General features: G+C 37.8%; 1 protein-coding gene across 3 annotated transcripts in view; it reads right to left on the reverse strand.

Annotated features, from left to right (window-relative positions):
• The window catches only part of cped1 (cadherin-like and PC-esterase domain containing 1), a 52,508-nt gene that overhangs the window by 2,200 nt on the left and 23,197 nt on the right, over window positions 1-27,111 (reverse strand). For all 3 annotated transcript variants that reach the window (XM_077234673.1, XM_077234671.1, XM_077234672.1), the window contains 7 exons: window positions 26,227-26,395; window positions 11,744-11,861; window positions 10,480-10,616; window positions 2,516-2,736; window positions 1,757-1,858; window positions 1,469-1,556; window positions 1,228-1,374 (listed from right to left, as the gene is read on the reverse strand). In XM_077234673.1, coding sequence (XP_077090788.1) covers window positions 1,228-1,374; window positions 1,469-1,556; window positions 1,757-1,858; window positions 2,516-2,736; window positions 10,480-10,616; window positions 11,744-11,861; window positions 26,227-26,395 — 982 coding nt within the window. The remainder of the gene's footprint in view (window positions 1-1,227; window positions 1,375-1,468; window positions 1,557-1,756; window positions 1,859-2,515; window positions 2,737-10,479; window positions 10,617-11,743; window positions 11,862-26,226; window positions 26,396-27,111) is intronic.

A 27,111-nucleotide genomic window follows, 5' to 3' on the forward strand; every position in this document is an offset into this window, starting at 1 on the left:
TAATGGAGAAAATGAACCGTTTTTACTTCCAGAACCCAACTGTTGCACTCAATACACAGGGAATGAGAGATTTTGATCATGTAAGCAAATAACCTGTGTGTGTGGCTCCGTTCTCTGACATGGGACACATTTTTTAAATAAGGAATCTAGTCTTTATCCCCTTTCAGTTTTATATCCTCTTTAAATAGCCAATTCTTATTAGCTCCCTGCTCTACAAAACACTTAACAGTTAAGAACTTGTTTCCTCTGAGCACTAAATAACGAAAAAATCAAAAACCAAACAACGGCTCCTTAAAAACTTAAGCAAAAGTCTGAAAAAAAATCTGCTGGCCTGTTGTCAGATGTGGCCGCTCTACAGTGATATCAGTCCCATATGTGAGCAGGTTTGGTGTTTCTACCACCACTTCACACACTTAGTGAGCTAATACATCTGTTCCCAACCTGCTCTTTATTGGCTAATAAAAACCTGCCTAATTGCTAATTACTCATTAACTGATCCACAAATCACATTTAGGGTGAAGTAAAAAAAGGAATGGCTTCTCTTGTAAAAGATTTATGGGACTAGAAGGCTGGAAAAGTGTTTCTAGCAGGATCTAGGAGTGTGATTGGTAGAACTGTTTCATTCACACACATGTATGTGTGGATCTAAAAAATACTATGTCAATTGGATGTGCCTTCTGTGCAGTAAATTACATTCATAATAATATAACTACAGATACAAATTTACAGAATTACCATAGAGACCCTGGTTCAACAACATGGTTATTAAAATAAGTTATGTTCTTTTGGCTTTAAATTAATAGAAGTGTCTATGCAAGGCAGGACTTTAATTAGCATAACTTGACTTTCATTCATTTTAAATCATTGTATAACACTTTTTACTGTAGTACAGCATTACTATTGAACAGTTTGGGGCCTAATGTTCTTGAAAGAAGCCTCTTATGCTCAACAAGGCTGCATTTATTTCATAAAGATACAGTAAAAACGGCAATATTGGAATAAAGAAATATTATAATTTAAAATAACATTACTCCAGTCTTCAGTGTCCATTGATCCTTGAAAAGATTATTGATGATTAGAAAGAACAGCACTCCAAAAAAATATTTATTTAAAAAAAAAAAAATAATATTATAAATGCATCCTTTTATTATATGTTCACGGTTTATAAAAATATAAATTTTTAACCCAAACTTTTGAACGGTAGTGTTTATCTCTTTTTTCTTTTACCTCATGAAAATGGCAGGCACATCGTCCCTGCAGGAACTCCTTATAACGACCCATAGTGATGCTGAGAGTGTCAATGACCTCAAATCCAAGATGCTTGGCACTTTCCAAAATATTCTTGTTCACATTATAGAGTTCTTGCACTCCATTCTAGAACCAATGAATAAAGATGATAAAGACTGTCAATAAATGAATGAATACAGACCAGATCCAAGCACCTCTCATGGTTTGCAGTGGTCCTTACCAGTGGAAGGGAGCGAATACCGTCCACAGGCAGATGGAAACCCATTCCTAAAGACTTCACCACCACCATGATGTTCTCAAGACCCTCCCTTGGAGATAAATTAGAGATATGATGTTAAGTATTAACAGTCAGACACAGTCAGATTGGTAGTAAACCACACAAAGCAAAACCAGCAACCTTAAAAAGGAAGAAAAGTATTGGCCATTGGAACTTTGTTCATTAAAATGTTGTCAACTCAAGCTAATAATGGACAGGCTGGGTTTGTGTGGCATTTGGGTACATGTTTACCTCTGTAAGACCTGTTGAATGGTCCTCAAATGGTTCAGGTTCAGCCACTGCACCCCTCCAGCGACCAGCACTGTCTGAGGTGAGTTCTCCAGGGGTTGTGACCTGTCCCGGTGGAAGTGGTTTTAAAGAAGAGGTTAAAGATCAACACCACATCCTAAAAACATAACCAACGATCCATGCCATTGATGCCAAGAACTGACCCACAATTCCAAGTAAAACTGCAAAAGATTTGTTTTCTACCACTGAAACAAATCGAAATCCTGCTTATTAATTTCATTTTGCAAAAACAAAAAGTGTCAGATCATTCAAGCAGCTTCCAAAACACATGTCCCTAACAGATGCACACTAAAACACACTCAAACACAAACACAATCACATCTGTGCTGCATATCCCACCCTTCTGCCCACATCAGTAGCTGTGTGAGATCAACAGCGCGCTGAGCCAGCAGCGGTTACCGTCCCTGCTGAGATACTCTGATCCGACACACAGACTCCCAACCACATACAGCCCACATCCCACCATCAAACACGCTGCCAAAGTCATTCAGTGTGTTAACAAGGCCTTTACCACCGAAACCAAACCCTCACATTCACAGCTTAATGGGTGTAATCCACAGCCACATGGAGACAAACGTCCTCCAGCGTGTACACACACACACACACACACACACACACACACACACACACACACACACACACACACACACACACACACACACACACACACACACACACACACACACACACACACCTACACACCTTTCTAGAAGTTGCTGCAGAGCTCTTTGGAAGGTGGGTCTCTGGGACTTTGGCAGCCAGAATTGTGGGTAGTAGGAGTAGCTAACGATAGTTCGGCCCAGGTTCAGGTTGTGGTAGATGATGGTGTCGTGGGCCTTGTCCCAGTCCTCCAGCGTGGTGTTCACCCTTTCCATCAGGTAATACATCATCCCTCGATTGGTGGAGTCACCGATAAACAGGACCTGGGTGAAAACATGCACATAGGTCAGATGTTGTAAGACATGGACTGACTTCTTAAACCCAGATCTTGTCAAGTCAAAAAATAAAGACACAAGTCAGTCTTTATATGTTTTACTATGCATCTTATTTTACAACATATCTTTGCAAAAGGTTTTCAAAACATAATAGCGGGATTACCAAATTATTATTCTGCTGGTCATGTGATCTCAACATGGCTGCCTCCAAGAGGGGTTCACCCAAAGTTGGGTAAGTTACTCTAAAAAAGTAAATAATTACTAGCTACAAATTACATATTCGACAATGTAATTAGAATATTGTGTTTATTAGTCTCTCTAAAAAGTATTGCATTAAATTAAAGTAATTAATTACAACCAACACTGGGCCCACTCCTGTGGAAAATGAAACCACCTTTTATAAGCCACTGATTTATATCTCTTTATCTCATGTGAGAATTTATGTTTCCAAACACATTGGTCCAAAATACTACTAACTTCTTTTTTCAGAAAGCTTCTAGTATAAGTACTTCAAGTATATTTGTGTAATGAATACAGCATATTTATAGTATTAGACTGGCATAAATCTTACCAATTCAAAAACTGATTTTTTAATTTTATTTAAATCACTGAAAGAAAGGTCAAAAAAAGAATAATGCAAACATAATTTAATGAATGCTAAATAAATAGGCCTACATAATTATGATTATTAAAATTATTAAAAAGTCCCTTATGAGCACCAGACTGCTATCAACCCAAATGCAAGGAAGTACAAATTACAATATGCTCTGCTGAGATCACAGTCGCCACGAAGCGACTGTGGGATTGCCATCAAGGATTGCTTTTGTCCGCCTCACTGCCTGCTGTGAGCTGTGAGTTTGTTTGCGTCGTGGCTGTCTAAGCCTCGTATTAGCTTCGTATTTCCTTCTGTTTTTCCGTATTTCTCTCTTTATTCTGTTCTGAACCATCATTTAACTCATAATTACAACTCGGACTGTTGGCCATTATACGGCTGGAACCGCAAATACGGTTTGAACATTGATTGTTGGTCGTAGAGCGAGACACTGCTTCACTGCTGCTCGCCCTGCGATCGACTGCTTTTGTCAGCCTCGTTGCCTGCTGTGAGTTTGTTTGTTTTCCCGTCTATCGTGCGTCTACATTACACCCATACCACTAAAAAGACGGTTTTTACCCAAGACTTGAGTCATAAATTAGTATAAATATTAATAGCATCACTGGTTGCATCATTGCTAACTTACTGTCCATCTGTTAAAATGGCGAATATATCAGGTGTATGTTATCTACCTTTTGGTGCAGATGAGAACAAATCTGAATTGCTCGCGGTGCAGTCTGAATTAGAAGCTGTAGAAAAGCAGATCCGTGACCTTCTAGAGAGACAAGCTGAGCTGAGAGACCGGCGTTTAGCTCTTGAAACATCACGCGCTGATGCACACGGATCAGTGATTAACGTTAGTAACCCGCTGACGCTGACCTCATCTACTCTGTGCGTTTCTCAGCATTGGTCCTGAGCGTCCAGGTCACGATCAGCCATGGTTTCATTCACTCCGGCTCCAACACACCACCACGAAGCCTGGGTGGTTCCGCTGAAGCCGCGAGCCAGGACAAGAATCTTTTCGCCCCTCCCGGTTTTCGAGATCTCCACTCAGAACCGATTCTCCCCTCTTCGTGAAACAGAACGCGATGCTGTGATCATCGGCGATTCCACCGTCCGACACGTCCACGCTACGTTAGGTAAAAGTAAGGTGCACAGTCACTGCTTTCCTGGTGCTCGTGTTCTCGATATCACTGCGCGGGTAACTGAGATCTTGAACGGTGACGAGCGCGTCGGAGCTGTTGTGCTGCACGTGGGAGCTAACGACATTAGGCTGCGACAGACGGCGGTTCTGAAGAAAGACTTCAGGAGCCTTATCGATACGGTACGCAGCACATCGCCTGAAACATCGATTATTGTGTCTGGGCCGCTTCCTACGTACCGACGAGGGCATGAAAAGTTCAGTAGATTATTCGCGCTAAATGAATGGTTATTGTCATGGTGCAATGAGCAGAAACTGATTTTTGTAAATAATTGGAATCTGTTTTGGGAGCGACCAAGGCTCTTCCGCGCTGATGGCTTACACCCAAGTAGAATCGGGGCAGATCTTCTGTCGGATAACATCTCCAAGATGTTAAATACCGTTTGACTAGTAACCAAAAATCCAAATCACAGTCTCTACTGCACCAATTTAATTGATATTAATACTAGTGTAGAACATTGCATAGAAACTGTGTCTATTCCTCTTTTACTAAGATCAAATAATAAATCTACTGCGGGATCTAGAAAAAAATCTAATTGTTATTAAAACAAAAAATCTCGCTAGTAGTGAACAAAAACAATTTCTAAAGCTAGGTCTCCTAAACATTAGATCGCTCACACCTAAGGCGGTTATTGTAAATGAAATGGTCACAGATAATAATTTCGATGTTCTGTTACTGAAACCTGGCTTAAACCAAATGATTATTTCGGTCTAAATGAGTCTACTCCGCCAGGATACTGTTATAAGCATGAGCCCCGTCTGATCGGTCGTGGCGGCGGTGTTGCAACAATTTACAGAGATACCCTTAATGTTACTCAGAAAACTCGTCATAGGTTTAATTCGGTGAAAGGTGTTAAATGTTACGCTCTTAGATGTAAGAAAAAAAACCACATTATCTCTAGCATTGGCTACCGTATATAGACCTCCAGGGCCTTACGCCAATTTCCTAAAAGAGTTTGCTGACTTTCTATCAGATGTTTTGGTCAACGTCGATAAAGCATTAATTGTTGGAGATTTTAACATACACGTAGATAATTTAAATGATGCGTTAGGGGTTGCGTTTACAGATCTATTAAACTCCTTCGGGGTCAAGCAAAACGTCACCGGACCAACTCATCGTCTTAATCATACACTCGATTTAATTATATCATATGGAACCGATCCAACCGATATAGATATTGTACCGCAAAGTGATGATGTCACTGACCACTACTTGGTAACTTGCATATTACGCACTGCTATAATATGTCATGCTGCGCCACGTTATCGACCAGGTAGAACAATTCGTCCATCCACCATAGATCATTTCTCAAATAGCTTATCTGATCTGTCCCAGCTGCTGCCTGAACCCAAACAAACAGATGAACTAGACGAACTAACTAGCACTATGAGCTCCATTCTCTCTAGAACATTGGATATTGTTGCACCCATTAGATTAAAAAAGGTCAGAGAAAAAAGTATAGCACCATGGTACAATAATACCACGTATGTTTTAAAGAGAGAAACCCGTAATTTAGAGCGTAAATGGAAAAAAACTAATTTAGAGGTCTTTAGAATCGCGTGGAAAGACAGTATGTCACGTTATAAAAAGGCCCTTAAAATGGCCAGGGCGGAGCACCTCAGCAAATTAATAGAAAACAACCGAAATAATCCAAGGTTTTTATTTAATACCGTGGCTAGACTAACAAATAAACAGACGTCGTCTGAACAAAATACCTCGTTACAGTTTAGTAGTAATGATTTCATGAACTTCTTCACCGAGAAAATTGAAAGCATCAGAATCAAAATCGTAAACGTACAATCTCTGCTCGCGCCTTATAATTCAGCCGCAATTATCACCCCGCAAGAACAATTACAATGCTTTACAACCATAGAACAAAAAGAGTTAAATAAACTTATCACTTCATCTAAAACAACAACATGTTTATTAGATCCTATACCAACTGAACTACTGAAAGAAGTGTTACCTATAGTGGAAGAGCCTCTTCTCAATATTATTAACTCATCTTTATCTTTAGGTCATGTTCCAAGAACGTTCAAGCTGGCAGTTATAAAACCTCTTATTAAGAAACCACAATTAGATCCAAATAACCTAGCAAATTACAGACCCATTTCAAATCTTCCATTTATGTCAAAAATATTAGAAAAAGTTGTGTCCGCTCAACTCGGCTCTTTCTTGCAAGAAAACGACATCTATGAAAAGTTTCAGTCTGGATTCAGGCCACATCATAGCACTGAAACTGCGCTTGTTAGAATCACAAATGATTTACTTTTAGCTTCGGACCAAGGCTGTATCTCAGTACTAGTTTTACTTGATCTTAGTGCTGCGTTCGATACTATAGATCACACAATACTCTTAGATCGACTACAAAATTACACTGGTGTTCAAGGACAAGCATTACGCTGGTTCAGGTCATACTTATCTGACTGCTACCATTTCGTCTACTTAAATGGAGAAAAATCTATTATAACTTCGGCAAACTATGGAGTGCCGCAGGGATCTGTGTTAGGCCCTTTATTATTCTCAATATATATGCTGCCACTTGGTAATATTCTAAGGAAACATGGAATTAGTTTCCATTGTTATGCTGATGACACTCAAATATATATTTCATCACGGCCAGATGAATACGCTAAATTATCCAAATTGACAGATTGTGTTAATGATATAAAAGATTGGATGACGCGTAATTTTCTTTTATTAAATCCAGACAAGACAGAGGTAATACTTATCGGTTCTAAAAACCGTCCACAAAACCCTTCACAGCACGACTTTAACATAGTAGGATGCCCTGTTACTTTATCCGCTACAGTAAAAGACCTGGGTGTTATACTAGACCGCAACCTGTCTTTTGAAAAGCATATTTCATATGTTACAAAAACAGCCTTTTTCCACCTTAGAAACATTGCTAAGCTACGTAATATGCTATCAGTCTCTGATGCAGAAAAGTTAGTTCATGCATTCATGACCTCGAGACTAGATTACTGTAATGCTTTATTAGCTGGTTGTCCTGCATCTTCAATAAACAAGCTACAGTTAGTCCAAAATGCAGCCGCTAGAGTTCTTACTAGATCAAGAAAATATGATCATATAACACCGATTTTATCATCACTTCATTGGTTACCAATAAAGTTCCGTATTAAATACAAGGTATTGCTTTTGACTTATAAAGCTCTAAATGGTTTAGCTCCAGTCTATTTAACGGATCTTCTATCGCCTTACAATCCATCGCGCTCTTTAAGATCACTAGATTCGAGGCTTCTGGTCATTCCTAGGATATCCAGATCCACCAAAGGAGGCAGAGCATTTTCACATTTAGCTCCGAAGCTCTGGAATAGCCTTCCTGATATTGTTCGTAGCTCAGACTCTCTCTCCCAGTTTAAAACTAGACTGAAGACGCATCTATTTAGCCAGGCATTCATATACATTTTTTATCTTACAGTTACTGTAAATTCGGCCTCTAGTTCATAAACGCCAGAGGAGAACTGGCCCCCGACTGAGCCTGGGTTCTCCCAAGGTTTTTTTTTTCTCCATTGGGTCATTTCATGGGGTGTTAGGACACCATTAGGTCACTGGATGGAGTTTTTTCGGTTCCTTGCCACTGTTGCCTTTGGCTTGCTCAGTTGGGGATATTCAAATTAATTAACCAATCATACCATTGATCAGCTCTACCAAACTAGGATGTCTTTTTTTCCAGTAATAAACAAACATTGTTAAGTTGTTTTGATTGATACTGTGAAGCAGCTTTGATACAATCTGTATTGTGAAAAGCGCTTTATAAATATATTTGACTTGACTTGACTTGACTTGAAGCACAAGAGTCTGATAAGCTTGGATGTTCGTCTGTATGTGTGCTTTTGGAGTGAAATTGGCAGGAATGCCAGTCTAAATCACAAGATCTCAAGGAGCGGGCATTGGAGACATACTTACAAGATTAAGGACAAATAATTTCAGCAAGTAGTCAGTAGTTGCACTAATGTTGTTCCAACCCTGTATTCTGTACTTTTTCCTGAGTGGAATACAAAACAAGTTTTTGTATTTTTTTCACTTGTGTCATATATATATATATATATATATATATATATATATATATATATATATATATATATGGCAATAGCTGTATTACTATTTTTTTAAATGTATTTTGTACAGGAAAATTAATAGCATACAAATTTGAAATGACACTGTGAACTCAAAACGAACATGGATTGAACATGAAACAAATTCATGAGTATAACTCTAGTCCTTGACAATCTAAAGCTCTTTTATTTGAAACAATCTTTCCTTAAGACTCACTGTTTTCCTGTTGGATGGGCTCGCAGTCAGAAGGTTGAGGTTTGTCTGTATAGCGAGAGCTTGGGCCCTTGTGTAATGTGGCTATTTGTTTGTGTCAGATCTGATCTTGTGAGTCTTAAATTGAGAAAAGTGGAAAAAGTCATGCTGTGAAGAAGAGCGCTGAGGGAGAGTTTGAAGTGGGAACAGACTGTAGGTTTGGCACACGGCTCCGAAAACCCCTGCTGGGCTTTAGGCAATCATTTAAAAACAACCCAAAACACAGGAGGTGTGCAGATCACATAAAGTTAAAAAATAAAATAAAAATAAAACGTAGCTGCAAACACAAGAGAGTATGGTTTTCTTTCCCAGAATCCTTTCCTCTCTTCTTTTCGAGGAATGTACAGCATACTCACATGCACATATTTAAAAGCAGCAGTGTAATTGAATCATGTGGCTGATGTGAGCTCAGCACCTGCTGTTAGTCTCTGATAAACAGCTGCTCTCTGCCAAATGGAACTTCAATGCTATTTGAGCTGTCTGCCTTCCACATTAATGTATTCTTCAGTTCTGTACTGTATATACACGCATATGGCAAAGCTGTCAGCTGCAGAAGAACCAGTGAAATGTATTTTAACATCAACTGCAGGTAAGAGAGCAGTTTCAAACAGTTGATTTAAACTAAGTACTGGAAACACTTTATAATAGTTTCCACTAACGAGTCATTAAAATGTTGTCCCGTTTACACAAACAACGATAACTATAACAATAACTATAACTACATTAGCATCCATACCAGCAGACGATACCATTCTGTTTATTCTAAGCGCATGCTTGTCTGCCACTTTAAAAGCTTGAGCTCGTTATAGCAGGATGGATTCTGATTGGCTGTCAAAGTTTTTATCGTTCTTCAGCTAGATACAATCGTTCTAAAAGTGATTCCAACAATATTGTTTATTTGTGGTGTTATCGTTATAAGCTGTGGTGTGAACTCTGAGCTGTTCTTTAATATTGAGAACGATATTAGAGAACTATATCTTTATCGTTATCTTTATAGTTATCATCTTTGGTGTGAATGCGCCTTTATATTTACCGTTCAAAGTTTGGGTTCAGTAAGATTTTTTCTTTTAAAGAAATTGTTAAATTATAAAAATGACTGTAAATACATTTATAATGTTACAAAATATTTCTATTTCAAATAAATTCTGTTCATTTAAACTTGTTTTTGTCCTGAAAAAGGATCCTGAAAAAAGAATATGTATCATGGTTTTAGAAATATTACTTTTCAACATTGTTAATAATAACAAATGTTTATTGAGCAGCAAATCAGCATATTAAAATGATTTCTGAAGGATCATGTGACACTGAAGACTGGAGTAATGATGCTGAAAATTCAGCGTTGCCATCACAGAAATACATTATATTTTCAAGTATATTAAATCAGAAAAAAGTTATTTTAAATTGTGAAAATATTTCACAATATTACTGTATTATGATCAAATAAATGTAGCATTGGAGAAAATAAGAGATTTCTTTCACACACACACACACACACACACACACACACACACACACACACACACACACACACACACACACACACACACACACACACACACACACACACACACACACACACACAGTTTTTGGTTCCTGGTTCCTCACCTTCCGGTCTATCATGCAGGTTTGCAACTGAGGTTGGTCCAGCAAGGGGTGATAACATCTGTCTGGTTGCCAGGCAACCTCTCTCCAATCACAAGTCCTGTTATCGGAGCAGCTCAGGCAAGGGACGACCCAACGACCTGACAGAGAGGTAAAATATTCTTTATAGTGCACCATACTAAATTTCTATGAAAACATCTACTCAAATTACAGTGTTCACATGTGATTCACAGTGGAGTGAATCTCTGTGAAGTTTTAAAGTCTTCCACAGCTGTATATCAAAAGTTGACCATAAAATGCTGAATCAGGTGGGAAACTTTGCAGATAGACATGATTACTTCATTGTGCCGGTTATATAAATCACATATTTTTCTTTGCAATTGCTCTTTTTCAATGGACCTTTTATCCATAAAATGTATTTAGCTCGCATAATTTCATTGTCATTTATTTGGAGATCAAGGTTGCATTCAGGTTTTGTTGTGCATTTGATAAGATTTAATTTCAGTGTGCAAATTAATTTCAGACACAGATAGGTTTTTGAAAACTTTAACGTTTCAGATTTTCGAGTATCAGAAGGAAATGTAATAAGATGGGTTCTCACACACAAACAAAGTTTATAACTCCACATCGAACAGTTAGTTAAAGTAGTTCCCCGCTGTCTTTGATGCACTACCCTGCTGAGGACGGTCTTTATACTTTTATAGCACTGACTGAAAACCTCCTCTGAACTCTAACCTGGTGGCTTTACATCTAAAAGGCCTAGCAGCTGAACATACACTCACTGCAGCGGAACCTGCAGAAGGACAGCTCACTCAAAAAACCTGTATGAAATTATTCTTTCCCCCATAAAGTCAGCACTGAGACCCTAACCTTATAATTGAGTAAGGATTCAACTAAAGCAACAAATCAGTATATTATCACACTGTAAAAGCAGACATAAATTACCGAACTCTGAGTTCACTAGCAAACCTTTCCCATCCTCTATTGGAGCAGCTAATAAACCGTGAATCTCATGCTAATATAGCCAAACACACGATTAACTACTTTGCAACTGAAATGTGGTTTTAGGGCCAACGCTGTCATTCAGAAGAAAAATAGGTGGAAAATTAATCATCTGTCCACAAAACAGACAATCTGCGACCGGTATGACTTTTTGAGTTACTACCTTGTACATAAAAAACAGGACTGTAAATCTTACAGCAAGTTTCTGATTCAAATTTCAGATACTTTACTACAAGCCCATGATCAAAACCTGGAAGAAACCTACCAGGTTCATCTCCTGAGAGGCAAGGCCGAAGCAAGACCTGGGCCTCTCCTGAAGATCTCGACCCTGGAATGGGCTCCAAACCGCAGAGCTGATCTGGTCTGACCACCAGGCCACAGTCCTGCAGAAATACAGTGGAAAAAGAAAGAGACACAGGTGAGTTTTGAGTCTGGAAAGATATTCTGAGATACTGGTTGCACTCCTGTGTTAAAAATGTAAGCACTCAAGACAATAAAATCGCCCTTTGATGGATAAAGATTGAGTTGTTTTGAAGTTTCCATAGCTTTCTCCACCCTTTGATTTCATGTGTCTACATACACAAGGTTCCTCATGGACAAATTAAAGCAGGCGCGCCGCCTGACGCCTGCCCTGCGGCCTTGCCCCTTGTTATGGGTCAAGGGTCGAACAAACCAAACAGGCTAAATGACAGCAGTAAGCCTGATCCGCCGACCCCTGAAGTCCCTCACGGGAGCCATCGGGTCTGGCTCCACTTCAGAAGACCGGCTCTCCATTGACTCTTTTGCTTGCCCCCTTCCTTCACACTTTGCACAGGGGCTTCTCGAGGCCACGTAACATTCCCCAAGTTCCTGCCGCTGTTCTCGACAAAGTGCCACAAGACAACTTAACAGGGATTTTCTTGTTCGTACCTGCACACAGTGTGTGCGTGCAAACACGAGCGGGCTTTTGATTCTAGGCAGCCCAGCATAAATCAGAAGGCTCATCCGAGCCTGGCGGAAACCATGTAGCGCTTTATGCATCAGAGCCGGTGAAAAGTTAGCATCCCTCCGGAAAGGAAAATGCGTGTAATTAATTCACATTCTGAGGGCAAAAAAACATGAAAGAACAAAAACCCTTCATTTTATCTCTATCATCTGTCATTTTTCCATTCCCTGGAGAAGAAAATGATGGAATAAAGAGTTTCTTCCAAGGTCAGGTACTCTCAGGTTTTTACAGTGATGGTTTAGCAGGGGAGTCAGTGGATGAACTTGAGATCAGAGCTTGGCTTTCAGATAATGCATCCTTCAGCCTTCATATCACCAGAGAATAATGAATCAAGAGCATCTGGTTAATGAGGATTTCAAAAAACCAGTATGAATGAGAGGAACATGAGGAACTGGGGAGTCGAATAAAAAATGAGAACAATTTAAAGTTGATGAAAGGGAATTTGACAGTATTTATTAATTCTCTTAAGTCATTTTACAGGTTCTGTGAAACTCTTTGGTGATATTTCATACTTAGAGACTCCTAACTCTTCGAATTAAAATTTGTGTGCACCATTTATGTTACAGATATGAATTATACTTCAAATTTAGGTATGTAAGTGGTATTGCTATAATTTTTACATGTTTTAGGGTGTGTGCGAACATTTAAGCTTGAAAGCTTTACTGAACCTTTCGTGTTGTTGGTAAAGTGCAGAGACCAACAGGAACGGCAATGTAATCTCTGCTGATCAAAGTGAATAACCCGCGCTGATAGAAAAGCCAGGATTATTGCCGTACATCAGATCCTACTCTCAGCGACCAACACGGTCAAGTCTCTGCCTTACTACCAGCTTTCAAATTCCAAAAGAACTCTCTGCTTAGCTTCTATCATTAAAAGTTTGTTTCAAGTGAGAGTCTTAAGTCCTTTGAGAGGAAAGACACATACTTAAGAGGGCTGTTTTAATAAGCAGCCATTGGAGACAAAGCCCTCAGCTGTAATGCACTAAAAGACATACAAATTTACAAGCAGGAGATTAGCAGCTTTCTGTAGAGGATCAAACATGTAAAACCATTCCATAGGGATCAAGTCTCACTCTATATTGCATGAAAGTAAAGCAATAGACAATCAAAATGAAACTTTGACAGAAAAAAAGAAAGTTGTGATAAAAGAAAGTTAAACTGTTTATCTAACAACTTGGGATATTTTTAAATAACTTTTTTTGCCCATTTTATTCATTAGATAATAGTAGCATAGAATGACGAGGAATTTAATTGCATTTTTAAAAAACATTTATTTTTGTGAAACTTCGTTAATAAGAGCAAAATAACTGAGTCCACATTTAAAGGCTCTTCTCAAATATAACCCTTTCTTCTCTTGGCCTGAAAATGTTTTGTCAGATGAGAACTTGATTGGACAGATGTTGTATTACAGGTCAGTGTGAGTGTCCAACCAACAAAGAGACTTAGAAGTGGCAGATAAGCTGATGAATTTGTGCCATGCTTTCTTCAACACGGATCAATGCAAAAACGAAAGTGTAATTAAACTGGGTGCATTGTGAGAAGTGCCGTACAGATGTCCCATCTGCTCAATGAAATAAGGCCTTTGTTATAAAAGCCTGAAGTGGTTTTACTGAGAGTGTTTAATGTAATCCTGTGGATTGTGGATTGTAATCCTATATAGAACTGTCATGCTGTCAGACAATCCCTCACACTATAAGGCAGGCTATTGGGTTTCTTTTCAATTAGGGTGGTGAAAACAGAAGTAGCATATGCAGCAGGCATCAAAAAGTTTTACTTGAAAGAATATAAAAGAGGTATTCTGACCGAATCCTTTAATCGGCTAAGAGAACCGAAAGAGAGGTTTTAGTTAGAGTAACTTCAAAAGTTCAATTCTAGTATTCACATTTAGCAAGTGAAAGATCACAGACTACGAGGGAGAATATTCTGGTGGAGAAATAAGAAAAGAGGAGAAAAAACAAACAAACAAATAAATAAGTTATATATAAATTAAAATTAAATTAAATATTTAATATAGCTGAATCAACCTGAATACATACAGTAAGATGTGAAACAAAATGAAACTACATGACACTAAATGAAAACTAAACGAAAAAAAAAATCAAATAAAATCGCATGGTTTCCTTGAAATGTGTCTCTTATGAACAGAGAGGCAACAACAGACCAAGTCACTTAATCATTAAGCAGAATCAAGAAGCAATTTGATATACGTAATATTTATAGTATATGATTGTCTGTCAAACTTTCTCAGTACTGAGGTTCTTTGTCTCCATACATAATTCCACAACATCCACGAACAAACACATGGATGCAATCATCTGTAGCAGGTCCAAGCCAAAAAGCTCATATATGGTTTTGGAAAAAAGTTATAGACTTGCTCTTATAAGGTCAGGTTATCTGAAGAGGAGCTTTACGCCACATCTGTTCTCTGTTTTCATACAGTAGATCTCTATTAGAGCTGCAGAGCTACTACACTAAACACGCAACAAACACGCACACTTGAGCAGATAAACATAAAAAGGCAGGAGGAAGTTACTCAGATCCACAGAAGTAAGCCTGCTCATGTCCTTCTTTTTGCATTCAATTCATAAAAATAGTGAATAGTGGCATGACACTATACTACTAACAGTACTCATACTATTTTAGTATTGTGCTATAAAGAGCAGAGTATGCACATTTTTTTCATACAGCGGTACATTACTTGTCTGTGTGAAAATTAATACATCCAAACTTTTAAACAAAATTAGAAAATAAATAAATAACAGGCATATAAAATAATTAAGAGCAAATCAAAAATTATTTGTAATATAAAGACTAGGTCTAATGCACAGTACAAAATGAGTAATATACTGGTATTCCATTTGCAAACAGCCATAGCCTTTTCCTGCGAATTTCTGGTGATCCATTTCATATTGGTTTAAGATCCAATGCCACTGCTAACAGTATCTGACATGAGATCAGTGGACTGTTAATACAAACCACATGAGTACACACACAAACATACAGTATATCTAATCACTGATATTGTAACAATCTTCCGAATACTTATTTGGTATGTTCACTGTAAATGCTTTACAGGGTTCAGGGGTTCATGACCTCTGATAGCATCATCTGTTATGGGGGGGGGGGGTCAGATCTAAGCTCACATGGTTTGGAGTTCACGTGTTCGAACACTGCCATCACCGGGTTTTTTTTTTTCTGAGTCATACTGAAGTTGTGTTAGACAGCTGTGGTTCTGACAAATTTGAGTTGTAATGGAAGATGACAGATGGAATCTGGGGTCTAGTCAAGCTCTATTAAAGGATCTGAGAAATCAAAATAGGGATCTATCATCTAAAAATACAAGGATGCAATGACAAGACAGTAAAATTCTGTATCTCTTCCTTTCCTTATTGTGTCAGTCATAACTGACTGGCATGACGAGTCTTGGGATTGGAGCAAATTAAGCAGTTTGTACATTTTTCTTGTACAAACTCCAACTAATACAAATCTACTGGCTACCAGCCAGAGCATGGGTTTGAGTCGAATTTGTACGTCCTTTAACTTGTGGATTTTTTTTTTAAATCAACTTGCGGCGACAATCTAAAAGTTTCCCAATTCTGCAGGAAGACCACGGACTTGGCAAAACACACACGCACGCACACACACACACACACATATAAATTGAATAAAATAATAGAATATAATAGAAAGCTCAAAAATGTATTTCTTAAACATTAATTAAACATTCATGTGTAATATAATTTTTGCCTTTTATAAACGGTTTTATTTTATATTATAAAAATCGTATATTTATATTTCTTTGTTACTGTTATTTTTATTAATAAAATTTATAAACCATTAACAATAATACAAAAATATTTATATTTTCTTCTTATTATTATTAATATGCAATAATAATAGCTGAATAAAAATAATATTTTTTATTAATTACTTGCTAATTACACCAAGCCATGACACTTACTATGTATATTACTGAAATGTAGTGTTATAATTGTGTCCATTACAATTGCCCCAGTCTGCCCTGTTTATGAGTTTGTTGCATGTCTCCCTTCTCATCTGTTTCTCTTGTACCTTCTTTTACTCGTTCCCAGGCTAAACATGGCATCAGATAAGCATTTACTAATTACAGTGAGGAAATGAGCAGAAGTAAAAGCTGCCAGTCTCATCTTTTCAGAACACACACACTAACTACCTCTGTAATACGATACAGTCCAGTACCACCTGTGATACACACTCATGGCCCTCGTTTCCCCACCGAACGCACACACGGGCATTAAAGAAAGTCAAAAGCACACAGCTTGGCTTTAATCAAGTGATCTTCCAGTCCTGTTAGAAGCAGAGACAAAAAGAGTCAGTTGGACACAAACACACACTCACAGCTGCTCTTACTTCACTGATCGGTCTCTCAGTAGGAGAGCTGAAGAATGAAAACAGGCCTGAGTTATTCAGGAACGTAAGTGTGAGATTTAACAGCGGTAAATTTCCAGTCCTTGAAGACAAATTGGACTGAGGTCAAAAATGTTGCATCTTTACTTTGGCCAGAATGAATCACCGCCAAAGCAGATCTATCTTTTACTGGCTGGGGCAAGAAGGTCTGTAATACTTGAGCTATCTGTCAGCATTCTCATTCGTCTCATTCGCAGAACTTTCATAGAATACATCCATGCTTTTTTTTGTATATACATTTTCAGCATCATTACTCCAGTCTTCAGTGTCACCTGATCCTTCAGAAACCCTTCTGATTTGCTGCTCGAGAAAAATGTTGAAAACAGTTGATTAAATTTTTTGTAGAAACAGTTATCTTTTTTTGAGGATTTTTTGATGAATACAAAGTTCAAAAGAACAGCATTTATTTGAAGTAGAAATCTTTCGTAACATTACAAATGCATTTACTGTCACTTTTGTTCAATTTAATGAATAGATTTTTGGTAACACTTTATTTCGATATAATTATTTTAGAATTCTTTTAGAATTATAATAACTAAAAGTAACTTTGCAACTATAGATCAACTAACTCTCATTAGAATATTAGACAGCTTACTATCTCCTAACATTGATGGTCCCTCAACAGACATTCTAAAGACTATAAGTAACTTTGCAACTACATGTCAACTGATTCTACTAACCCGAACTCTAACCTGTCTACAAATTCAATGAGTAAGTTAACGTGTATTTGCAAATTAATGACAGTTAGTTGACCTGTAGTTGTGAAGTTACTTATAGTAGAATGTCTAAAGTGGACTATTAAAAACAAAGTGTAGACCAATTTCCTTTCAAAAAAATTAGCAAACAAAAAAAACAACAACAATATAATAAAATATGAAAAAACAATGTACGGTCAACACTGTATAATCAAGACTGTACGGTCAACACACAAACTGACTGAAGCATATAGCGAAGCCTGACCGCTAATAGTAGACCACCAGCGGTTTGTTATGGTGAAATAATTGTGCCGCTGGACCACAAAAACACAAGGCAGAGCAGGAAGCAGTCAGCTTCTGAGTGAGACCGGCAAACAGCTTTTAGCTCGATCCCTTCTTTAACAGGGACTGATTAAGAACAGAACGGATACATTTTCTCAATTCTCTGGTACAAGTGAGCTGATTAGGTACAAAGCAAAAAGTGGGCTATGGCCAGACCACAGAAATGTTCAATGAAAACCAGCAGTCAGGTCCAAAAGTTACCACATGGGTTCATATTTCTGTTATAATGTAGAATGCATGGGGAATCTTTCTCAGACCCTAAACCAGTTTCCCCATCTTGCTTGTTTCTGTTACCAGACTTCTACTGCTCAGACTGTATTTGGACACTTCAGTTACACTTAAACATGTCTGAATGCCATAGCATTAGATAATAAAACATAAATCCATGAGGCATCTGCAAAGATTTGATGCTAAACACTTAAAAATAAAGGTTTTATTGGCAGTGAAGGTTCTATAAAAAAAATATTTCACATTCATGAAAACTGTTCATTGCACAAAAGTTTCTTTGTAGTATAAACAGGTTCTTTAGATTATTAAAATGTTCTTTACATTAAGAAAAAAAGGTTCCCTGAGAGGTCGGGGAACCCAAAAGTGGTGGTTCTGTCATTGGCCTTTTGGAACCTTTATTTTTTTAATAGAGTTGTTTTTGTGTTTTTTTTCAGAACTAACTGAACAACTTTTGCATTGACTTTTAACCAATTTTAAGTGGACATATGAAGTCAATTCCCCTCAAAAAGGGGGGAGAACAGGCAATGCAAGTGTTAAAAAGTCTTTCTTTTCACCTTGATTTAAAAACGCCCCGACTCAGCGATCAGATACCAGATGTAAAATTACCAAAGAGAGAGTAGGCTTGTTTTCTGATTTATCCCTGGCCCAAAATCCAGCTATTTTTCTCTCCCACACACAGAAGTAAAAAGTAACACACGGCAAACATTACAACACCAACATTTTGGAGAAGTGCACTGGTGGGAGACCATGCATGCATTTTCAGTGTCCTGCTACCCGCTCTGACCCAGACGGTGCTGTAAGAGCTTAATCCGTGTGTGAGTGGGTCTGATTTGACAGACTTCAAAAGCAGAGCTCCCGATCACGCGCGCATGTGGACTGCTACATAATCGCTTAGATTCAACCATGGATCCTGATGGGGCAAATAAAGGCCTCAAGACCCACTGTGAGAGCCTGAGCTGGAGAGAGTGAAAAAAGAAGAGGTTTTAGTGCGTGAGAGGGAAAGAGAGAGATGAAAGGTGTGGGTGGGTTCAGGAGGTCTCTCCTGTCTCTCTCCATATATCCACCTCCATCAGTCATCCCAATCAAACCCTTCTGTCATCACCTGATTGAAACTCAAGACCAATAATGCAGAAGAAAAACTGAAGGATGAAGGATTAGCAAAATAAGAGCAAGTTTGTTCTAGGAGTATAGGATTAGAAAGACATTTTTACTTTTGTGAAACAGGATATTTAGTGAGAATCCTTCAAATGCACACTAACAGCTCACCCACAGCTCAGGATTCTGCAAGTATAAAAAATAAAATAAAATAAAAAATAATAATAAATAGCCTTCTTTATGAATAAACGACTGAGAATGACTAGATATAAAATGGTAACAAAATTTGCTTTTGAAATGAAATAAAAAGGTGATGTATTTCATTGTTAAACAGGATATTCAATGAAAATAAATTCAATTAAATAAAAATATATAAATAGGACTTAACTAACTTTTTTTTTTCTTTAGAATAACGAGTATTGATGAATCAGGACACATTTTAGCCCTTAAAAACATTTACCATAGAAGTTTCAGCCAAAAGAGTTTTGTTCAAAGGACATTTATTGTCACTACAGTAAAACAACAATGTTATCAATATATCTTTGTCATTTTAATGTACTTGGCAGATACCTAGCTTGGTAAATAAAAAGTTAAACATCATCACTTGAATTAAGTCGCATATGACCAACAGCTGTTTGTGACGCTCAGACCAAAATAGAAAAAGACTTTCCCTAATCAGATCAGCAAGAAAACAGCTGTATCTTATTAAGATTGTGTGAATGTGGCAAACTGTGTCAAATTTGCATTTCCCCTGGCTGGAGCTAACTCAGTCCAGCACTAATAAGGCCAATGAAGTCATTCGCTCTCTGTGGCGAGCTATCCAATCCAGATGTGCGCGAACAAACTGCGGGTAAGCAAGCCAATAGCTCTCTCTGGGCAAACAGGGGCAGTTGTCTCTACGAAATAGGATTGAGGCTCCCGATGGAGGATCCTCCAAGCTGCTGTACTTCCAAACAGGATTAAGAGCTCCTGACAATGTAAAGAAATGAGCACATTACTCTATATCTCCATACCGACCGGGCAAGGTATGTGGAATGAGTATAGTTTCTTTTGAGTTTTGAAGTGAGGAGGGCAGCGTCACGTTAGCAGGTGAACTGGCGGTCAGAAACAATCTGTGAGAAACAAGATGGTCAAATAGAAAACTACTACATTACAAAGGAGCCTAGAAATCATCCATGCCTCATTAACTGTTCCTCGAGTCTCTTTACAGCTGGTATTAAGATCAGTTTCGGGTGATCCGTTTATAAGTGGACAGCGCTAAATTCTGGTTCAAATGCGATTTAAAATGACTCACACTTAGATCAAAGGTAGCTGAAAACACGTTACCACATTTTATTAGTAGTGTAAGTGCTAACCTGTGTTTTAAACTTTTAAAACTGCTTTTTGAAGTATTCACACTTTCACATATTTTCCCCTAGTGAACGATAAAAAAGGTGAGAGAACCATATCTACAGCTCAACGCGCCTGGGACACATGCATTAACCGCTAGGCTACGTATCCTTTGGAATTACTGCAGGATTCTACAAAAACTAAAGAAAACAACAAGAGAAAAGAGTAACTGACAGACTAAAAAAAGACAGACTAACCAATGGCTACTTTGGGTTTTGAGAATAAAACGTCTGTTCATGTTCATTGGCACCAATTACAATAGTGCTTCATAATTCTCTTTGGTGTGTTTGTTTTCACTACAAGATAAAAAGCAGGTGTTCACACAGAAATAAAGGAAGCCTGAGGAGGAAGATGCGTGTATGGGAGTCGATGCATTGATGGAACCCATTGTGGGTGGGAGTAATAACTGTTTGCATGCCTGCCATCCTGCCTGTATCATCTTCAACTAATTAAAAATCAAATTGCCCCAACAATCAGGCAACATTCTGCATTAGCCTTACAATACAGTGGCTAGAGACACTTGAGAGGACTTCAAAGCCCAGCAGGGTGAATGGAGCTTGTGTTTGGTAGGGGGTGCTGGTGGTCCTCAAACCCCCTGCCCATTTTACAGACATCCAGCTATGGCCATCATGGTACTCTCGCTGACCCATTGAGGTGAAGGGGGAAGAAATTAGAGAAAAACATGAAAAGAGAACAGATGAGAGAGCACTTGGTAGAGGAAAAGAGTCCAGGTGGTTTTTGGGAGTTAGTTAAATGGACTGAAGCAACATTCACACACTGAAAATTCAGTTCCCAGAGTGTCTTTCCCCCCCAAATGCCCCCAAAAGTCAAGATTTAGAGAATATGGCAGATAACATGCAGAAAAGTAAACTTATTTTAAAGTAAATATTACATTTCTTTGTGAATTTTGGATATAATTTAAAATTATGCACACAAAAAAAATCTGTTTAATTTATATAATAATTATACAATTTACACTGCTGTTAAAATTTTTAGGCAAGTAAGATGTTAATAAACCCATTGAACTGTCGTGTGTGTGTGTGTGTGTGTGTATGTGTGTGTGTATATATGTGTGTGTGTATATATATATATATATATATATATATATATATATATATATATATATATGTTAATATATATTAAACAATTTATTCAGTATCTCCTTTGAAGGAAAAGGAAAAACAGGTAAAATATCTAATATTCATAATATTCGGGTAATATTCATATAAAGAACATCTCATTTCAACTTCTTATACTGACAAGAGAGATTTAAACTACATGATTGTATGTTCAAACCTAAATCATTAACACGTAAATCAGATTAATGTGCTAAAAAGTTTACTTTTTTGATAATTTCGTAATTGAACATACTCGGCATTCCTACTGAAAACTTAAACTATAAACACATTTTTACTGGTTTTCTCTTCATCCTTAAGTTGCAGTCAGACAAATCATGGTTAAAAAAACACATTCATTAGTTGTCCAACACATGCCAGTTTCCCTACAGAAAGAATCCCACTCCTAACAGACCATTACATTCTTTAGCACTTCATTGGTTTTATAAGCCATACAGCATTGAAAAGGTCATACTATTTTAAAAAGACCTCATCTGTATATTTACAGTGCCAGGGTGACACAGAATACGTCCCTTCTCCTAATTACCGACTCCATAAACCCAGAAGACTCCATACACACACCAGTGTGCCAAACACACTGTTGTACACTTCTCAGCTGGAGTGAGCTTTAGAAAGCAGGGGTCAGCTGACTAACGACAACACCAGACGAAGGAACGAGACAGACAAACTCACTTTCACTGCCTCAGAATGGAGAGAATGAAGTACCAATCCACCATATCTAAAAACCAAAGGTTCATGTTTCAGAGAAAGGATCTTCAGAGGGTTTCATGATTCAAATAGGGTTTCAAAAACACCTTAAATGCATCATAAAGGTCATCCATTGTAATGGATTTTCAAGTATTCTGAAGAATTTGGAATATAGGGTCAACAATTTAATGGGATAGATCACCGAAAAATAAAATAAATTGTGGCATCATTTACTCACCATTATTGCTCCAAACCTGTACGACTCTTTCTTTCTTCTTCAGAACACAAAAGATGATATCTTGAAGTCAAAAAACTTTGAACCCCATTGACTTTCATTATATGAACGACAACAACGACAACAACAACAAAAGACTTTGGGCTTGGGTTTTAAAGACAAGAGGATTAGTAAATGATTTCCCTTTTTAGAGTGAAATTTTCCTTTACTAGTCCAATCTATGCAAAGCTATTTGCTTTAGCATCAGAGTAAAAAAAGGGTGATTGTTTGCCACCGCAGAGCTTTGATGGATGATGAGGGTTGTAATGACAAACAGAGAGAGCGTTGAGAAGAGGAGAGGGAGGGCAGATGGTGGACGTGGATGTCGACATGCTGTAGCTTCAAAAGGATTCCTTTGAGCTGCCACCTTGCCTCCCCTGTCCCTTCTGCACTAATGTTTTACACAGTAATCCACTTAAAGCAGGACAAAGACACGCTCTGAGTGTCTGAATACAAATGTCTTTGCAGTTGTGTAACATCTCGTGGCATGTTTATATGACGCCGTGTCAAGTTAAAAAGAGACTCATGCGTTCTGTTCCACTGCTGTCCATAACGCTTGTGTGAACTGCTCCTTAGAAGGATTGTGGTGTAAAAAGATGCGCATATGCAGTTGGAAAGAATTAAAATCTCTTGCATTGTTTTCCCTCAAGACCACCCGATGTGTCTTCTTGGCGTGAGATACAAATAAAAAAAAAAAGAAACCGAAAGAGTTGACTTTAGATTGTGCCAACATTTGAAAAGTTCATAAATAAAAATGTAAATCAACAGAACACACGCCAACAAGCCAATCTTCTCCATTATGTCTGAATGTCACCTCGAAGCTTGAAAAACACCCATCATATGCAGGGAAACAGCTCCAGAATTATAAAACCACATCGTGGCTTCTGCTCAGAAAAAAAACGCTTCCTAGTCAAAACCCATTCAATCACAAGCCATATGTCAACACAGAGATGGGGAAAACGTTCCCTGAAAGTCAGAAAACGGTACCCACTTTCATTTAAAAATTAGCTTTAGAGCCAACCAGCAGTTAAAAGGATGGCTCAAAAAAAAGAAAAGAAAAAGAAACTCTGTCATCATCTACTTTATATCAGTTTAGACTAATGATGAGAGAGACATAGACAAAAACAGTTGAAACATTATTAAAATACGTTCCTTTCTGAAGAAAGAAAGTCATCGTTTTGGAATGACAAGGGAAGTAAATAACGATTTTTAGTTTTGGGTGAAGTGTGTCTTTAATTTGTGCTGCAGAAACTAATGTCTGAAATATTTTAAAAACCACATGATTAAGTTTTATTGAAGAAAAGGTAATGTTTGTATTTTCTATAGTCAAATCTTATAAATTCTAAACTTAAATCTTATAAAATGGAGGAAAACACACAAACACACACAAACACACACACACACACACACACACACACACAAACACACACACACACACACACACACACACACACACACACACACACACACACACACACACACACACACACACACACACAAAAAAATAAACACATTTTGTTCATTTTAATGAAAACTATATTACATAAATTCCCTAAAACTGTCAAAATTGACATCAGGGGTGTTGGGTAATGCTCAATGTCACCCTTAAATAAGTGAAAGAATAAAGGAGATGATGTGTTGCAAACAAAACTTTTCCAGCTGGATGTAAAACAGTGGATAATTCATCAAGCTTACTGGTCGTATTTATATGCTGGATGAGGTCAGGAAGTCCTGTGTGTATTAATGAGGTACACATGGTGAATTATCTTTTGACACATATGGATATCTTTCGGTTACTCCATCAACAGAATGTTGCTTTATATACCCCCGCGAACGCTAGTCAGTAAATTCTGATGCTGCTTATGATTTTAGGATTGTGTCCCTGACACACAAAGAGAAGAGTTATGAATATGTTTGTCACGCTGTAAATAAAGCCTCAGACAACCTTTTGATTTGTCTTTGAAGGGAAACGTGATAAAATGCTCGATTTCCAGCCCATTCTCCCCTCCAGGGATCAAGGGATAAATGAAGGAATGTCAAATGTAAGAAAGGAGCAGTTGCAATCCTCAGATTGCAAGATCGGAGAACAAAATAAATCCTCTAACACAGGACACAGTCTTACCAATTGGTCTGACTGGTAACAACTATCCCAAATATTTAATTCAGTTTACACCTGACAATAATATTATTCTTGGCTGATCCGATCACAAGTCACATCAGCCCAGACACATTAACATGCTTTGTGCATGTTAACATCAAGACTCTGGTGTTCAATAGGAATTTGTTTAATCTCCTATGTTAATTTTACAAAAACACAGCTAGAGAATGAGATTGACCAATTAAGAAAACTCACAGCTCATCACTTGGTAAGTTTTGAAGTCCTGAATCTTTTCAGAGAACGCCCCAGTAACTTACGCTTAATTTATGATGCCTGAATCCGAAAGTGGTTGATGCTCACTGAAGCTCCAACCAAACAGGAATCCCTAAGGAGTATGCTGTCATCAGTTCATTATCACTATACACAGCCATAAAACACTTTCATAATGAGCTAGAGATCCACAGAGTCCGGAACACTGTCACTCTCTCTTTTTCTTGTTCACTCATTTGGCTTTTTTACCCCATTCTGTTGCATCACGTTGATCCATGCCATACAAAGAAATCATTGAGAAGTAGTGAAAATTTAAAATACATCTTGGAATAATATTTAAAACATATCTAATTCAGTAACAAAAATAATGTTGTATTGTTGGTCCCTTCAAATCCATTCAATGATTCATTTGCATCCCACTCAAAATGTTTATAGATTTTGCTGTGTGGGCTTTTACATTTAACAATAATTTGGTAAAAAAAAAATAATAATACATGTAGGTAAATATTGTTGCATATAAATAGCAATGATTAAATAATTTATCAATGTGTTAATTTCATTTTAGACATAAATATCCCCCCCCACCCCCCCCCAAAACACACACAAGCATGAATCAACACTGTGTGACAGAAACCTGCTGTGATGCAGTATAACTCTGAGTCTACGATCAGCGCTATCAGCTTGCACTGAAACCTGAACATCCACAAGAAAGAAAGTGACTTTGAGTGTTGGACGGACTGAATCCAAGATGGAAGCAAACATCCTGAAATTGAGAGTTTCTTGGTTTAAAACCAGTTCTAAAGATTCAAGACTACTGAAAAAAAATTAAAAAAAGGTATAAAATCTGTCACTGGGGCGGTATGTACCATTTAGGAACTAATATGTAGCTTTAAGATACTAATATGCACCGTTTAGGGGTAAATAAGGAACAAAGGTGCACCTTTTGAAAGGTTACCACCCCAGTGACAGCTTTTTTACCTTTTTTCTGAGTGTTGGAATGTAAGCCGACAAATTCCTCTTAGACAGATGTGTGTATTTAGATTAGTGTCTGCTGCTGAGTTTAGGGCAGGAGTCGGTAAGAGTGTGTGTGTTTGTCCTGCGTACCTGCACAAAGCTGCACATCACATACTCATCAAACATTGGCAGACTGGGCCTGCTTTCGCGGTATATTTGCAGAGTGTATATCGTCATGACGACAGGTTCAGCCTCTGATTCGTCCATCACCAGAATGTTGATTCTGCTGTTGCCCAGGCCAACTGGATAGTTTGCCATTCTGATGGAAACAGAAGAAAGTTCTGAGGAACTCAGTGTACCCGAACACTTATGCGCACACACACTCACAAACACACACACACCCTTCGCTTTTGGGGTTACTCTTGCTGTGACAGGGGAGGAGGATTACTGTGGATTAAAACTGGGTCCCAGTCAACAGGTGACCCTTCACTCGTGGACAAATAAGTCTGTGCTTTCACAAAATCTTGAGAAAAGAGACAGCCCAACCTGCTTTCAGACGGATCCATCAACCCTTTGCTTTCTATGAGTAAAACTAATAACCTTACAATTGAGTCTTTCTCCGAAAGGCTTCACTGTAAAAGGTGGAAACTTGTAGTTGTTATATTAAGGAGTTATATATATGTAATCTAACCAGTAAACTTACTTTCATTGATATAATCTAATGAAGTCAGGTTGATATAAATATAATTATTAAAATATACATTAATGAACATTATAAAAAGCATTCATATCCATGTTATTTGTTGACCGTGTTATTTATTATTATCATTAAACATTTCCTTATTAAATAACAATTAAAAGCTCAATAGCTTCTTATTATTATGTTGGGTCAGGGTCAGGGTCAGCTTTAAATGTGTAAAAGCGCTTTTTTCCCCTCTAATGGGAATTAGACATTACAGGCTGTAATGGAGTCCAGTAGACAGTAATCAGGGATTTTAAATGTGTGTGTGTGTGTGTGTGTGTGTGTGTGTGTGT

Source organism: Siphateles boraxobius, unplaced genomic scaffold (genome assembly GCF_051911475.1).
Source record: "Siphateles boraxobius isolate OS27281-9 unplaced genomic scaffold, OSU_SipBor_1 19, whole genome shotgun sequence".
In the NCBI taxonomy this organism is placed as follows: Eukaryota; Metazoa; Chordata; class Actinopteri; order Cypriniformes; family Leuciscidae; genus Siphateles; species Siphateles boraxobius.